Genomic DNA, 15637 nt, shown 5'->3' with positions numbered 1-15637 from the left:
GTTTAGAATTCTCTCCTCAAGTAGCTCACATCGACCAAGAGAGAGTTCTAATGACCTCCAGCATATGACCTTGATCACGAAGTAATTCCAATTACCTCAAGCAAATGGATTTCAAGGAGATACTTGACAAGTCACTAGGAAGCAAAACACAACCATTACTTGAGCCATATCACTAAATTCTAACAATAAAATTTGAGGGATTTAGAAAGAAGGCTTTATAGAGGGTAAAACTTCAACCTCTATAAAAAAAGTCTAGGGGTGTTCAACTCCAAAGAGGAAATAATAAATTTTATTTTTTTGTCACAATTTAACCTGAAAATTTTTCTTCGTAAAAAAATTAGAAATTTCTATTTTATTTTTCTGTAAATCTATAAACTGACTTGAACGTCGGAAGTTTTATTACGCCTAAAAAACTCTCGGTACCTATCCTTTTTGCTTTCAAATCCTCTTGATCATCTACTCATGGACTTATTTGTTGGTAGTTGCAATATGTTCTTGGAGATTAGCAAGGTGATTCAATCTAACACTGACCTAAAGATTTGGTATCTAACCGTCAATCAAACTCCACCAAATTTCGGCGTCAACTCTTAGTGCCGTTTGTAGGGAGTGGCACAGAAAGTCATCCCATTGTCTCTACCAATTTGGTTCTGGCTGAAGCAGAAGTGAATAAATGCAAAGGACCTCTGATAAGTTTCAAACAGATTGAGTTCGTAAGCCAACAGATATCATGCTAAAATGAGCAAATCAAAATGTTGGAAGTGAAGCTCGAAGAACTCTGGCCAGCGGCCAATAACCGTATTGAAGGAATCTGCTTACTCAATCCGCAAATAATCGATATCGTTTTTCACTTTAATTCATATTCCAACTTGATAATTCTCGAGCTCATCCCAAAATTTTGCGGCTCACATTGTGAAATTTTGAAAATCAGCTTATTTAAGTGCACAAATTTGGTAATAGTGTGCATAAATCCATTTTCGATGTAGGAAATTTTCGTGTATAACCATACAAATTAGATCACAAAGATCAGCCTGTTTAAATTGTCATTTCACATGCTTTATGGCATGAAGATTAGAATCAGGTGCTCACTTATTGCTGCCTCGGTTATTGCTAAACAAGTTCTAAAAAGGAAAAAGCTTCAATAAATGGCAAGAATTAAATGGATAGAACTGAGGTGAATTTTATCATTGCTGCGACTTGAAGTGCAATGCATGGCATCAAGGATCATGTGTGCTTATCTTTTGTATTTAATTAATGATGTGCTTGCCATCCGATTTTCAGAATAACATGCTTACCTTTATCGCTTGAAAGCATGTGCTACACACTAATACTAAGTCTGTTTATTGCTCGCCACACTTTTCAGAATTACTTGTTTGGCTTTTATGCTTGAGAACCTATCCATGCCTTTGTTGCTTAAGCTACCTTAGTTAAGGTATTTTGATTGTGAAATTTTTCAGCAAAATCGTAAAGAAAATAATTACATATCAGGGTATAATTTTACACCTACTAAGTATCTGATAGAACATCCAAATGAACTAAGTTGTTCCTCTACTCAAGACTTTTTTTGTGTTGCAGATCATAGAAATGTCTTATTAAACTTAACAAAAGATATCTTGAATAAGCTAGAAGCAAGGATGACAAATAAAAGGGAAACCAAAATTGGAAAAAGGAGCAAATGTTCTTCAATTCACGAACAGGGAAATCTTTCTCAGCATTCTTCAGTTACTAAAAGCATTCATCAATTAAGCATAATGGTTATTCATAGCGACAACGAAAGCAAGCCTCATAAGCTGCTAGAGTTCTATAGTCACAACAATAAATTACAATGAAGTTCATGGTTTAAATGAAAAACACCCACCAAAGGTGTCGGAAACCACATTTGCAATGGTCGATTATAGGGGGACTCGAATCAGCTGCTTGATTACTTTTTTACCATTCAACTTTTGCAATCTTCAATACTACTATTGTTGCAACTTGTCTGTCTTATGCATGTTAAAACTAATCAGATAAGGTTTCAGATGCATTCAATTTTTTAACTAAGAAATGATTCTTAGCTGAGTATTTTTTTTTTTAATCATTAAACATATATTTAGCATCAATAATGCTTGCATGAGCATAAAACTCCAGTTGAGACATGTAACTGTAGATTGATAATGGATTTATGAAACTGATGATATCAAAATGTTAAGAATTCATTCCACAACGATCGTGGAATGTCTTATTTGAATTTCAGGAACTAGTATTTGATTTCACGACATGATTGCATAACCAATTATGCACAAAACAGATGTAGAGTTAGATGTTTTATTAATTTTGGGAATTTGACATGCTTTCTTGAGTGTTTAATCCCTGATTTTACATGGAATCATATTAGAAAATCATACTAATTGAGTGTTGATTTTTTAATGATCATAGAGCAGGTGGTTTATAGTACTATGGCCAATTCAGGTTTGGTTCAGATCGCTAGACAACTTTTTCAATTTTTGTAAGCATATTCCTAGCAGGTTAATCTCTTGCATCATTAATATTTCTGAGATCGATGCAGAATACATGCCTATTATCATAAAACAATCCTAATACTGGCATCTTTCGCAGTTAAGATATTGAAAGGATGTTCATTAATTGTTATACCTAATTAATTGTGATATAAAATAGAACGACTGCTGAGATTTTGCTTATCGCCATCTGATGTTCTTCTTTGAAGTACATTTTGCTCACTGTTATCTAATAGCTTATACTTGCTAAGGCTAAAAGCTATTGTGGCAAACGCATTTCCCGTTTGCAGACCAGGTCCGTATTTACAAGTTTGAAGCAAAAAACCTCATACGAGAGCACATTGAGGGCACAAGTTTACGAAAGTCAAAACAGGTCAGAATCTATATTTTGATTTACACGCAAAAAAAATTAAATATTTCTCCGTTCGTACTTGGAAAATTAAATAAGGACAGCTTCTACTTACCAAATTGGTTGAGCTCTTATAACTTTACCTTGATTTCCTGAGAACGATTCATGAAAGGAGAGCTATGGTAATAAATCAGCTTGCCTATACATCATCATTTGGAGTTGAGAAGCGAAGCAAAGTTTATTGATGAAATTTATATATCTTATAAGACACAAGAAATAACAAAGAGAGTTGCTTCAAGCTGCTTTAGTAAGTAAAATGTTAAAAATGTTGAACCTGCTCGAGGAAAGCATGGAACCTTAAACTGACCAAATCAGTCATGATGTAGCTAGCAAAGAAAGTTGCTTAAAATTGTTTAAGTTTGCAAAAGTTTATGAATCTTGAAACCTGCTCAAGGTACGACATAAAATCTTAAAATGACCAAAATTAGTCCAGGTATAGCAAGTAAAAAGAGTTGCTTAAAATTGTGGTCAATAAATCATTAAAAGCTTTGAAAACTTGCTCAATGTAAAACATAAAACCTGAAACCGATCATACCTGCTTGCTTATGGTGAGGTAAGCAGAAAAAACTAAGTGAGTGGCTTACCTTTATAAGTCAAGTAAATTGCTATAAGACTTAATACCTCCACAGAGTAAGGCAAAAAATCTTTAAAATGGCTAAATTTGCTTGCAAGAAGTAATCCGAGCATAAACACAGCAACAAGTTGCTATATCTTCGAAGTTATTGAGCTTTGAAACCTCCTCGGGGTAAAGCATAAAACCTCTCATAACTATACATAGTCGATCATGATTGAGGCGAACTGGAAAATAATATTTTGAAAGCATAAGAAGGTTTAAAGTCTCAAAACCTGCTCTAGGGGAGATAAAAACCTAAACTTACTCAAAACCTACTTTATATAATTAGGCGAGTAAGAAAATAAATATATTAGAAGGCATGTAAAAATTTAAAAGTCTCAATGGTGAGATAAAAACTTGAAGCCACTTAACGTACTTTGCATGATTAAGTGAGCAGGAAAATAATATATTTGAAAGCCTACAAATGTTTAAATGTCCCAAAACTTGCTTAGGTGAGATGTATGATTAGGCGAGCAGGCAAATAATATATTTGAAGATTTATAAAATTTTAAAAGCTCAAAACCTCCTAAAGATGAGATATAAAACTTGAAACTTGCTAAACTTTCTTAGAGATGAGGTATAAAACTTGAAACTTGCTAAACTTTCTTGCTCATGACGAGATTAATTCCACGAGCCAACTTATTAGAGTCAGCTCGAGATAGTTTCTAGTCTTGATTAGTTAAACTCTCAAATCACTCTTCTATCAATAAACATCTTGTCATTTTTATGAAATAGGAAACGACGAGGAGATATTTTGATCAAACATTATCATTCTCTTCTCAAAATAAAAGAAACCAAGAGCAGATAAGCTACAAGAAGGTATAGGTAATGTTGTGTGGAGGTGTTTGGAGATCATTTGGTGACTTCGAGTGAATCATCATGTCCAAGAAGTAATTCTAATGACATCAAACGTGTAGACCGAATCTTGAGCAGTTAGGTTTGGAGGAGATACTTGACGAAATCACCAAAATGTAAAACGTAATCAAAACAACTGCTTATTTGGCCTTAAGTTACGGGCCATATCACCAAATCCTAACCATCAGATTTAAGAGATTTAAAAATCAAACTTTATAACAAATAAGACTTCAATTTAGGGATGGCAAATATCCATCCAAACACACATCCATAATTATTCATAATGGATATATCCATATCCTTATCCAGTATTTAATATTGGACATGAATATGGATTTTATCCATATAACTATGGATATCCATGGATATTTTATTTTTATTATATAAAAATAATAATATAAAATAGTTAAAATTCTAATATTAAATTTGGTTATTAAACTATTTATATTAGTAATAATATATATATATATATAATAAAATGGCGGTCCGGCGGTCGGTGGCGGTGGTCCGGCAACTTTCCGGTGAATTCCGGCGGAGGTCCGACGACCTTCCGGCGAAGTCGACGGTGGTCCGGTGAGGTCCGGTGGTGGTCCGGCGACTTTACGGTGGTTGTCCATTTATAATATTAAATTAATAAAATAAAATAATAATTATTAATAGTATTAAATAAGTTAAAAAATTAAAGGATAATTTTGAAAACTTTAGTTTTTAATATAAGAGGAATTTAAAATTTTCACTAGTTAATATAATATTTTTACAATTGTTTGTTTATTATATTTTTTATTTTTAATTTTATAAAATTAAAATTTTTTAAACTTGTGTTGGGTTAAACGGATATCTATTGGGTAAAAATAATTATCTATACCCATCCATATCTATCTGGATATAATTTTAAAATATCCATTTCAAAATCCAAAAATTTTTTTATGGATATTATCCGATCCAATTGAATGGATATTGTGGATATCCATTATGGAGCGATCCAGTTGCCATCCCTACTTCAATCTCTATAAAAGCTTTAGCGTAAAAAGATGAGTTCAACTCTAAGGAGGGAACGTTATTTGTTTCCTTGCACAATTTAAACTAAGTGTTTGTGGAATAGGAAGAAAGTCACTTAAATCGAGGAGAAGGTTATCTGGTCACGCACGCAAGCGCGACCAGCGTACTGCGAGGAGACCAAAATCAGGTCACATGGTTCTAATTTGTAATCTAGACCAAAGAGCCTTGCTCAAAAGTCTATCTATAACGTCTAGGTTTTAAGCACAATTAGGTGTTATAATGGCAGCTCAATAACTCCGCAAACGGACACATTAATTCTTAAATTCATGTGACACATTCAATTTGGTAATGGTCGCACATTAAAGAACAGACAATAACCCTCAACATGCACAGGTGCCTATAAGATCTGAAGGAGATCCAGAAAAGGGGAAATTTTTCTTTTATTTTTCCAGCTAAGCAAGAAAAAGAATTTTGATACAAGAGTACAAAACTCGATACCACGAAAGTGAGTGACATGATTATTTTCCTTACAAAAGAAAATTTAATTGTTGACTTAAACGTCAGAGGGTTTTCGCCAAAAAATAATATGGCGTCCCTGACATTTTTCTCTTGTTGCAAAATAAAAGAAGTGCTAGTATAATTCAAATCTCGTTAAAGCAACAAGTGCCGGTGTCCCGTCAGAACAAATTCTAACGTTGATGAAGTAATCTGATCACCATCATCAGCTCGCCCAGATTTCAGCATCAACACTAAGAATTTTCTTTTTAAAAAAATAAAAAACTTATTTTTTCTAATAAACTCACTTGAGCATCGAAGGGTTAGCATGGAAAAACCCCATGCATCTCACTATCCTTTATAGCTTCATATATTCGTAGATCATCCGCTCGCGAATTATTTGCTCAGAATTTATCTACTCGTAATCGCAGAATGTTCTTGGAAATTACCAAGCAGCTTCCCAAGAAATAAAAGAAGTCTGATTTTAGCCATTAACCGACTCGACCACATTTTGACGTCAACAAAATATATGACTAATTAATCCTGAAAGATAACGTTGGAATATCTACATGATAAAACTATGGATTCTCGTATGGCAGCCAAAGAAAGACCAGATGGCAGTAATATTGTTGGATATGTACTTTGTCATGTAGAAGATCTCGATATATAGAAGGTCAATCTTACATCTTACTTCTCCTCATCTTGTGTACTATAAACTGTAAAGCAACCGTTTTTAAATCTGCAAAATATTATTACTTACACTGTAGCTTCAGAAGTCATCAACGAAGCTATAATTAAGGAGTAAAGGAATGGTTTCAAAATTAAATGGCGGACATATGTAACATAGAATAGTTTCTGGGCCCCAAGAAAGAAATTCTTTCGCATGTTGAGCACTTGCTGCTGTTATTTCAGCTTCTACGAAAGAAAACAAGACAGGTGTAGTTAAATTTTTATGAAATGAATTTACATATACAGCTCACACATCACATATATAATAATTAAGTTCCAAACATGCATGTACCGGATCAGCTGCAGTTTCTAAACAAACTAAATGATGAAACTGCAATTACTGACCAACGGTCCCTTTCATTTTGAAGGCCCTTAATTTTGTTTCTCAATGATAACCTACCATGCACTGATCTTTCAGTCAGATTCTACACCTTTCTCCCGGACAAGAACCCTCAGCAGCAGCAGGTATGGCAGCTATGTTTCTTTTGCATACTGTAACAATCTGTCCATTAATATTATTGCTGTTGTCGCGGTTGACTAAATACAAAGTATGTGTATACCCATTCAAGTTTGTTTATTCAATAAACAGGACAGGACTGGAAATAAAGAAAAGCAAAGAGTATTTTTGCATACAGATTCAAAGCCGCGATAATGGTTTGATTAGTGAACTAAACGGAGAGGATGTAGGTGACCTAAATGGGGCGCCTACGCTCACGCCGCCATCTTGCTCATTTTGTCGATGATGAATCTCTTCCTCTTTTTCACCAACAGAAGTTCCAATACTAGTCTCTTTTTCAGCATCATCTACTATCTGCTTATATGTGTGAGTACGTAAGTAAACTAAATTAACTGAGAATATATATGGCCCTTCTCAGTCTTTATTCTTTTTTTTTTTTCCTAAAAAGATGTTCTTAACTCCTATAGCTTAATAAAGTCAGTGCAATAACCTATTAAACTATTTAAACCATATAACTTATTACTACGTCCTTTAAAAAAAAAAAAAAAAGTCCGTACATATATATATGTGTGTGTGTGTGTGTGTGTGTGTGTGTGTGTGTATAAAATCAAATAAATTGAGATGAAACTCATAAAATAATTAATTAAAGAATGGGTATCATTCATTATCATAACCATATACCAAATGTATCGAAGGTAGAGATATAGACGTACCTTTCTGGTGATATTTGGGGAGAGGGAAGGGAGCAAGTCAGCGAGATGAGTCTTGATGCGAAGCAAGGCATCTCTGGTGAGGCCATGAGCGGCAACAGTAACATCTCTTATTACACTCTCAATGAAATGTCTGGAATTCTCCAAAGCATCAGCTGGAACAGAAGCAGCGGCCAGCTTCCCCAAAACTTTCTCCTTAATGCTTCCCAAGTTTCTCCTTATCATCACCACCACGGCCATCTTCTATTCTTGGCCTTCTACTTGTTGTTGTTTATTATTTGTGGTTGTTACCTTGATTGCATGCTCAGGAGAGTATAGCTCACCTTGTTCTACTCTCATTTTGGCAATATCATCACCGATATCTTTGTTGTTTGCAGTGGTGCTCATTTGATTCACTTTCACACTCATATATAATTAATTATCAATCATATATATATAATATGAATATGGGGCTAATAATCAATACGAAATTTCGTTTCGTTTGATATAGATAATTTGTGGGCTGTTGTCTTGATTTAGTGGTGAGACTGTATTTCTGTCTCTGTAATCTGTGTCCATGAATATATATTCCATCTAAGACTCAGCAAGTCGATGAGAGATGATTGATAAGTTTGTGTGTATTTTGCTTAGCTCAATTTCTCTGGCAAACGGACACGTGTTAGATGTATCTGATGTGTCTGTGTGGCCGTGGGACGCATGTGATTTTCCTATCTAGTTTTCTCACACTTGGTCTTGGAATTCTCCGTAAAATAGAATAATAATAACATACAGTTTGTATATATCATGTTTACATCCCCAATGAGTTGGGGGCTGGTTACCTGTTGGGCTCGATCTTTAGCCCAAAAAAAGGGATCGTGTATTGCAGCTAGCGCTGGCCCAAGGGTGAAAGCGGAAATATAAGAAAATAAAGGGAGAACTGTTAGCGAAATGAAATCAGGTGAGGGTTTAAAGGAAATTTGAGGAGCAGAAACGCTGGGGAAGAGAAGAGAGGAGAAGAGAAGAGTGAGAATCGAAGGAACGAATTCATCATTGTTTAAGGATTAAAGAAAAGAGAGAAAGGATGAACAAGAAGGAGATATTTAAGCTGGCAAAGGGGTTCAGAGGAAGAGCGAAAAATTGCATAAGAATAGCAAGAGAGAGAGTGGAGAAAGCATTGCAGTATTCCTACAGAGACCGCCGCAACAAGAAGCGTGACATGCGCTCCCTTTGGATTCAACGCATCAACGCCGGCACTCGCCAACACGGCGTTAGTCTTCTCTTCTCTTTAATTTCTTTATTTGATTCATTCTGCATCTGCCTCTGCTGCCTCCTTCACCATTCTCTGTCCACTTCTCTCTCTGTGCTCATGCTTGCTCTCTCTCTCTCTCTCTCTTCCTGTTTTTATCTAAAAAATTATTCAGATCCTCGCTCTTCTTATCCTATTCATGCGGCTTTGAATCATCTGCTTAGAGTTAGTTAAAACTTGGAAAAGCCGGTCATATTATTGATGGTTGATGGTTGATGGTTGGTACTTGCTAGTGGAATATTAAACAACTTTTTATCAGAGTTTATTCTTTCATTGAAATAGGATATGTTGGTTGCTAATTCCATTCATTTGTTTCATTCTAAGAAATACTCATGTTTTTATCAATGCCTGAAATACTCTTCTCGTGTGGGTTGCAACTTGCGAGGGAATTACTTGGCTGCTACTTCTCCGAGAATACTGTGCTTAGCACTAACTACTAGTTGTTTTCTTTATTTACTAAATCATATACTCTTCTTCCGTGTAGCCTTTGGTCCATTTTTCATGCTTAGTTTAGTATGCTGTTGTCTGGTCTCTCATATCCAATGGATGCTTGGGTTTTGCTGTGAATCTGCTTGCATAGCTTGACCATCCTAGCCAGCTAGATAAGTTAAGCAAGATGTTCATAGCTTATGAAATCCAGACTAGTGGGTGGCAAACAACCCCTGGATACTCAAAATATTGATTTCTTTTACTTTCAAAGCTTCGTCTTCTGAAGGACTAGGATGGTTTGATTACACTAAGCCTAACCAAAAAGTTTCCTGGTTGGGGGTGAAACGGCCTACCCACTAATCATGGGGCCCCACTAACCTAACCTAAACAATAGGTATGGAGTTGTCGACATTGATTGGCATTACGTTATTTATGAATTGTATATCTTCATTGTCGAGGGCATTAGTCGTTCTTTGTAACGTTAGCTGGATTCCTCATATGACACAAATGCTTTTAAACTGACCACTAAAGAAATTTATGATTCCAGTTCTTTGTCATGACTCATGAGTGTTTCCTTCCTGCATTAGTACTGAAAATTTAAAGCCTCAGAGCATACACAGTTAGATAGTCATGCAGGAAACAGTATGCTTAGTGGTTACTGCTCTAGGAGTAATGTAAGTTGAAACTGAAACGCTGACCGTCATGTCCTATATCTCATTAAGTTAGTCGATGGGTGCCTCCTTCTTTGAAATTCTGTTGATTTTTCTATTTTGCCTTCTATCTGGCGTAACCATATATATTTAGATCTTCTTTTATATAATCTGGATGGGATTCTGACTCTCAATTATTTCTGTTTGTTTAATATCATTTTCTGGTTTCAGGTTAACTATGGTAACTTTATGCATGGACTGATGAAGGAGAACATCCAACTGAACAGGAAAGTTCTGTCAGAGCTGTCGATGCATGAACCATATAGTTTCAAGGCCCTTGTAGACATCTCTCGCAATGCCTTCCCTGGAAACAAAAATATTGTGCATCCTCCCAGAAAGGCTGACATTTCAATCAATGCGTAGTTAGTAATTAGTGACCCGAATATTGCATTCTTTAGTATTTTAATATTACTGGAATGCAAGGGATGGCGAACACAGTTAGACTGCTTATGTGTTTTGTAAAGAATTGAGGGTCAACACTGATAAGTACCTTTGTGATTGATAATGTTTGAAATCAGATATTGCAAGTTTCCTGATTGTCTTCATGTCTTGCATGTTAAGGTTGAGTTTTTTCTTATCTAATAATAGCGATGTGGTTATTATCAGTTTTCAACCTCTATGTGCTGTTTTGTGCTGAGCTCTTAGTTTATTTTCTTCTGTCTCTTTTATTTAGAAAAGATCACCTACTTAAAATAAGTATTTAATGTTTTGAATTTCTCAATGAGATGCCGAAGGAAGCATTCAAAAGTAAGAAATCAAAATTCTTAACTCTCAGATAAGAAGACTGGAATCATTTGATTGCTTAATTTGTTTCAATTAAGACAAGAGAAAGACTCAGGAATTGTTAAGGAATATCATGATATGATGATTAGCTGATATGTGGTGCTGATGTGCAGGTCATGTGACTGATATTGTTGAAGTGCTTTGAAGAAACTAAATGCAACAGAATGCCAGCTGGCATTTTATGATTGGTCAATGTATTAAGATTCTGCTATTGGTATTGTAGTTTGTTATAGCTTCTAAACGAGTATAAATAGAGTTGTATCAATTCAGTTTTGTATTCATTCATTCAGTTAATAAAACAAATTAAGCTTTGTTCATAGATTCATCTAGACTTTTCCATTTCACTTTCTTTCTTGATTTTCTCACGATCCAAACACCATATCAACTTCAATAGGAATGCAGCTTCTGTGTGTTTCATGTTCCACAAATAACAAGATTTGAAAATATATGCGGCACGTGGCATGGCACGGGCATGGGTAAAGTACGTATTCGTACAGCACGATATGACACGAGCGTATTTTAGTGGATACGCGGTACCGCATGACACGCACATAAGCTAGGCCAATCTTAAAATTTTAGGCACGTAGGCCTTAAAAAACACCACACGATTAGAGATAAGTTAAAAGACGGAATGTGAAAAAGTTCGCAATAAATACGTTTTATTTTCTAATGAAAGTAAACTTAAATTTTTATAATTTTACAAATAATTTGAAATTAAATATTTTAATATATTTTATTAGGGAAAGTTTTTCAAATGCATTTAATTCTTAGTTTCAATAAAAATACTCTAATTGATTTATTTTATAATTTATTAAATGAATAATGGATGTCATGATTTTAATAAATAAAATTATAAATATCATGATTTTATAAATATGTATTAATGTTATTATGGACCATGATTTATGACTTTATATAAGTCCCAGTTAACAATTAAGTTAACTACTTAAAAAAAATTATTATTGTTGTTGTTGTTAGCATTAAAAAAGAATTTTGATAGTGTTGAGTCTAACTTAGTAATTAATATTATATTCTCTTACTGTTACTAGTTTATTATTATTGAATATGGATGTAAGTTTTGAATTTTTTATTTTATTGAATTTGACTAAAGGCACATGGATCCAAAACAGTACATAGGCTAGAAAAAAGTATGCCAACAACTTGGCATGCTCTCTTAAAAAATTAAAAGTAAAAAAGTTTATCATGCTTTTTTTCTTAGGCGCGGCATGACACGACCACCAACATGGCATGAGTGAGCACGGCACGTGTGTTAGGCTAGGTTTAAACAAAGAAAATTAGGAAAGGCACGACACTAGCACGAGCATAGATGGGCCTTCCTTTGCTTGCCTGCCCCGTTAGTCATCTCTAACTAAATGTTGCTGAAAGGTTAACACATATCGGTAACATCTTCTATCTCAAATTGAATAGAATTTTAACCCAAGAATTATATTGTTCAATATTTTGGTATAAATCAATAACTATGTAGAATGGAGTTATCTTGCATATATATAATTGATCCCCTTCTAGTAGTAGATTTCTTGTTTTAATATAATAAGAACCAAGTTAAAAGATAAACAAATTAAAATTTTGATACACTATAAGATAAAATTCATTGCGTTGAAGTGTGTATTTCTTTTGTTGTTTAATTCATCTGGTCTTTACTTTAATAAAGTAAAAAATTGCTTATTGTAAAATTATATGATTGAAAATTGTTTTTTTTTTTTTGTATTTTAGTGACATCTCCACTAGAAACTGACACACACATAGACATATATACACACACACACACATGTACATAGTCCCTCTTTAGTGTCGGCACTATCATTTTTTTTATGTGGACATGCTTTTAAACCAAGAGATTTAAGAGAATTAGCTTTTGACTCTCTTAAACCATGCGACTTTATAGTTTATTAAAAAAAAAACTCTTTTAAACCAAGCTGCTTAAGAGCGTTTTCCACATTAAAGAAAATGACCGCACTTGAGAAATTATATATATGTGTGGAGGGGGGGAGTATCAATGACCCTTAAAATTACACTTATTTTTTTCGGTGTATTAAATTATCTAGTGTTCGAAGATCACATTGAACTCCAACTAATTCAAATTCGAGTCGGGTAGGACCACTAAGACTTTGGTTAAGTTAGAATAGCCTCATAACAGCTGATCTACGCGCTTATTGGTTAAAAATTACACTTATATTCACACCATCTTTTAACTATTAAAGATATAATTAATTATATTGAGTATATCTATAAATAATTAATAATATAGATTTTTGGGCCTAGATTTTCTCTCTCGTCATCTTCATGGTATAACAAAAACTTGTTGAAGAGAAAAATAAAAAGAACGGGAGTACGCTTTAAAAAAAACAGTTATTCATGCCTTTTTTTAAAATATTTTCAATCTCTACTACTGTAAAATTAAAACACAGCGCAAATTTAGAAGATAAAAGTTCATTTAGAGCTTGTATAAAGTAAATTAAAAATATTATCTAAGCTTAAGCAGCATCATTGATCTATAATTTTAGTTGTGTGAGGAACTGTGGATCTGTTAATATTGGCTTAAATAAAAATCAATAATTTCCATTGAAATAATATTTTTTTTCATAAGTACACTTTGAAGATCGGTCATTGCATTTGTGTTTCAAAAAATAAAAAGTTCTTCAACTTCAAGTTAGTTGATTGATGAGCATAATTTATATACATGCTTTACTCTTTATTATATAATTACTAGTTATTTTTAATTAATTGAATTATGTTATTGAACAAAGAATTAATCAGAAATTATGAATAAAAAAGGACATAAAGGAGCTCAATTTTGGAGGTATTAATTGATTGATTTTAGGAGCAATTAAGCAAATATACATGTGAATTCAAGACAAATTCATTCATCCATGCACATGAAGACAAAGAAGAGTATGGCCATCACGTGAGAAGCAATTGTATGGCGTTAAAAAAAGAATGAAAAATCCAAGTGGAGTGCACGTGCAAGACCAACACATAAAATGGCCAAACCTTCTGGCTTTAGAATTTAAGAGGTGGGACTCATTTTAAAGACTACATAAGAAAGGTAAACTTTGGCCTTCGGAGAAAGCAGCCACCAGAGGAAGGAAAAAAGAGAGCAGCCGCCGAGAAGAATAGCGAGAGCAGCGACAATTCGGCTTCCCATGACTGACTTTATTAATTTTGTTGCTTCCAATTCAATTATATCTAGTTAATTTTTTTATACTGAGATTAAAGATAAAATTTTATTCAATAAAATAATTATTTTTTTATTTAATTAATTCCCTACATGTGTGCTTTAATAATTGTAGTTTTTGTTTCACATGATTAATTGAGTGTTATTAAATCTTCCATCAATTCTGTCATGCATTATTGATTTTTAGAATTAATATTCGATTAAATTTATGCTTGGATCTATAAAGTTTATACATGATTATTTTTTATTCTATGTCTTTCATTAAATTGTTTACATAAAGTGCTTAGAAAAACTTTGACTCTTTGCTATTCAATATGTTTACATGGGATGCTTAGATGTCATACTATTAAGCAGAAAAAGAACCTACATTAGATTTAATTACTTGGGCTTAATTGTTATATCCACGAGATGACAAAAATTGATTTCGAATTGTCACTCTAAAATTGGGGATTAATTAATAATTAGATAATTACTAGTTGAATAGTAGTGGATTCTGAAACCTTGGTAATGTTTGTCTTATTGAATTCTCATTTGCTTTAATTATTTTATTAATTTAATTCGTTTAATTTCTCTTAAAAATTCAAATTGCTCAACTATGTTAGGATTAATATTAATTTTATATTTAAATTAGACTTTTTAATTTATAACAATCCATGTGGGTTTGACCTCGTTACTACTATTTTATCTCTAAATTCGTGCGATTGCGAGTATATTAAAATTTTCACAACATTGATTTAACTGGAATTCTATTACAAGTGCATGAAAATATTGTCAATAGGTTGGAAGTGAAATAATTGATGAGAAGATGAAAAAACGTTAAAGTAAGTGATAAGTGAAAAAAAAAACAATAGAGGGATAAGTCAAAAAGTAGGAGGGAGAAATGCTAATTAAGAATTTGATACGAATACTAAAGTTTATAAGGAAAAATCAAATTAAATAGAAAAATTAGATGACAAATGGGGTTAATTCGAAGAAACTCAAACCTCCAAATAAGTATTGGTTATTCGAGAAACCAATAAACTCCCAATTACAACTTTTATGTTGCCAAAATAATAAACTCATGATCCCTCTTTATTGAATAATATCAAGCTTTATATAATAAAGCTTATTTAGGATTACAACCTAAAAATTAGTAACACTAAGCATGTTCTCACATAATGCTCCACTAATTACATGTAGCTCCGCAAGATAAGTGCAACTACTTTTGACTAGTTCAAAATTAACTAATACCATAAAATTAAATAAATAAAATAGATAATTCTAATTATTTTAATAGTTTGTATCATTCCTTCCCCCTTCAAAATACCCTTGTCCTCAAGGGTAGATTTTTTTGAAATATTTGCTTTCTCTTCCATTTCCAATTCATAATTAGATATAATGATGCCTTGAAACTCTTTTGAAAATTCTCCATTGGTCCAACCATGTTCTTCATCTCAATTTTTGGCACTTCACCGATGAACAATTTCTCATCATGG

At 33.2% G+C, this 15637-nt stretch overlaps 2 protein-coding genes across 2 annotated transcripts; one reads left to right on the top strand and one right to left on the bottom strand.

The window, feature by feature from the left end:
- Window positions 1-7229: 7229 nt before the first annotated feature.
- On the bottom strand, window positions 7230-8310 carry LOC18035470. Its single transcript, XM_006425136.2, is given in 2 exon segments — window positions 7230-7403; window positions 7763-8310. Coding segments are annotated over 2 exon segments (579 nt in total). The 5' UTR covers window positions 8168-8310.
- Window positions 8311-8708: 398 nt separating this feature from the next.
- Window positions 8709-10788, top strand: LOC18035144 (50S ribosomal protein L20). The gene is made up of 2 exons (XM_006425135.2): window positions 8709-9005; window positions 10355-10788. Exons 1-2 carry the CDS (start codon window positions 8820-8822, stop codon window positions 10544-10546), a joined length of 378 nt encoding a protein of 125 aa, XP_006425198.1. The 5' UTR covers window positions 8709-8819; the 3' UTR covers window positions 10547-10788.
- Window positions 10789-15637: the final 4849 nt, after the last annotated feature.

The sequence above is a fragment of the Citrus clementina genome, unplaced genomic scaffold (assembly GCF_000493195.1).
Source record: "Citrus clementina cultivar Clemenules unplaced genomic scaffold, Citrus_clementina_v1.0 scaffold_8, whole genome shotgun sequence".
In the NCBI taxonomy this organism is placed as follows: Eukaryota; Viridiplantae; Streptophyta; class Magnoliopsida; order Sapindales; family Rutaceae; genus Citrus; species Citrus x clementina.
This window is presented reverse-complemented; position numbering and strand designations above follow the sequence as displayed.

Bases quoted from the DNA above. Each gene is read 5' to 3' on its own strand.
- LOC18035144 (XM_006425135.2), top strand. From the start codon at position 8,820: ATGAACAAGAAGGAGATATTTAAGCTGGCAAAGGGGTTCAGAGGAAGA. The intron at 9,006-10,354 runs GTTAGTCTTCTC...TTCTGGTTTCAG, and splicing joins CCGGCACTCGCCAACACGGC to GTTAACTATGGTAACTTTAT.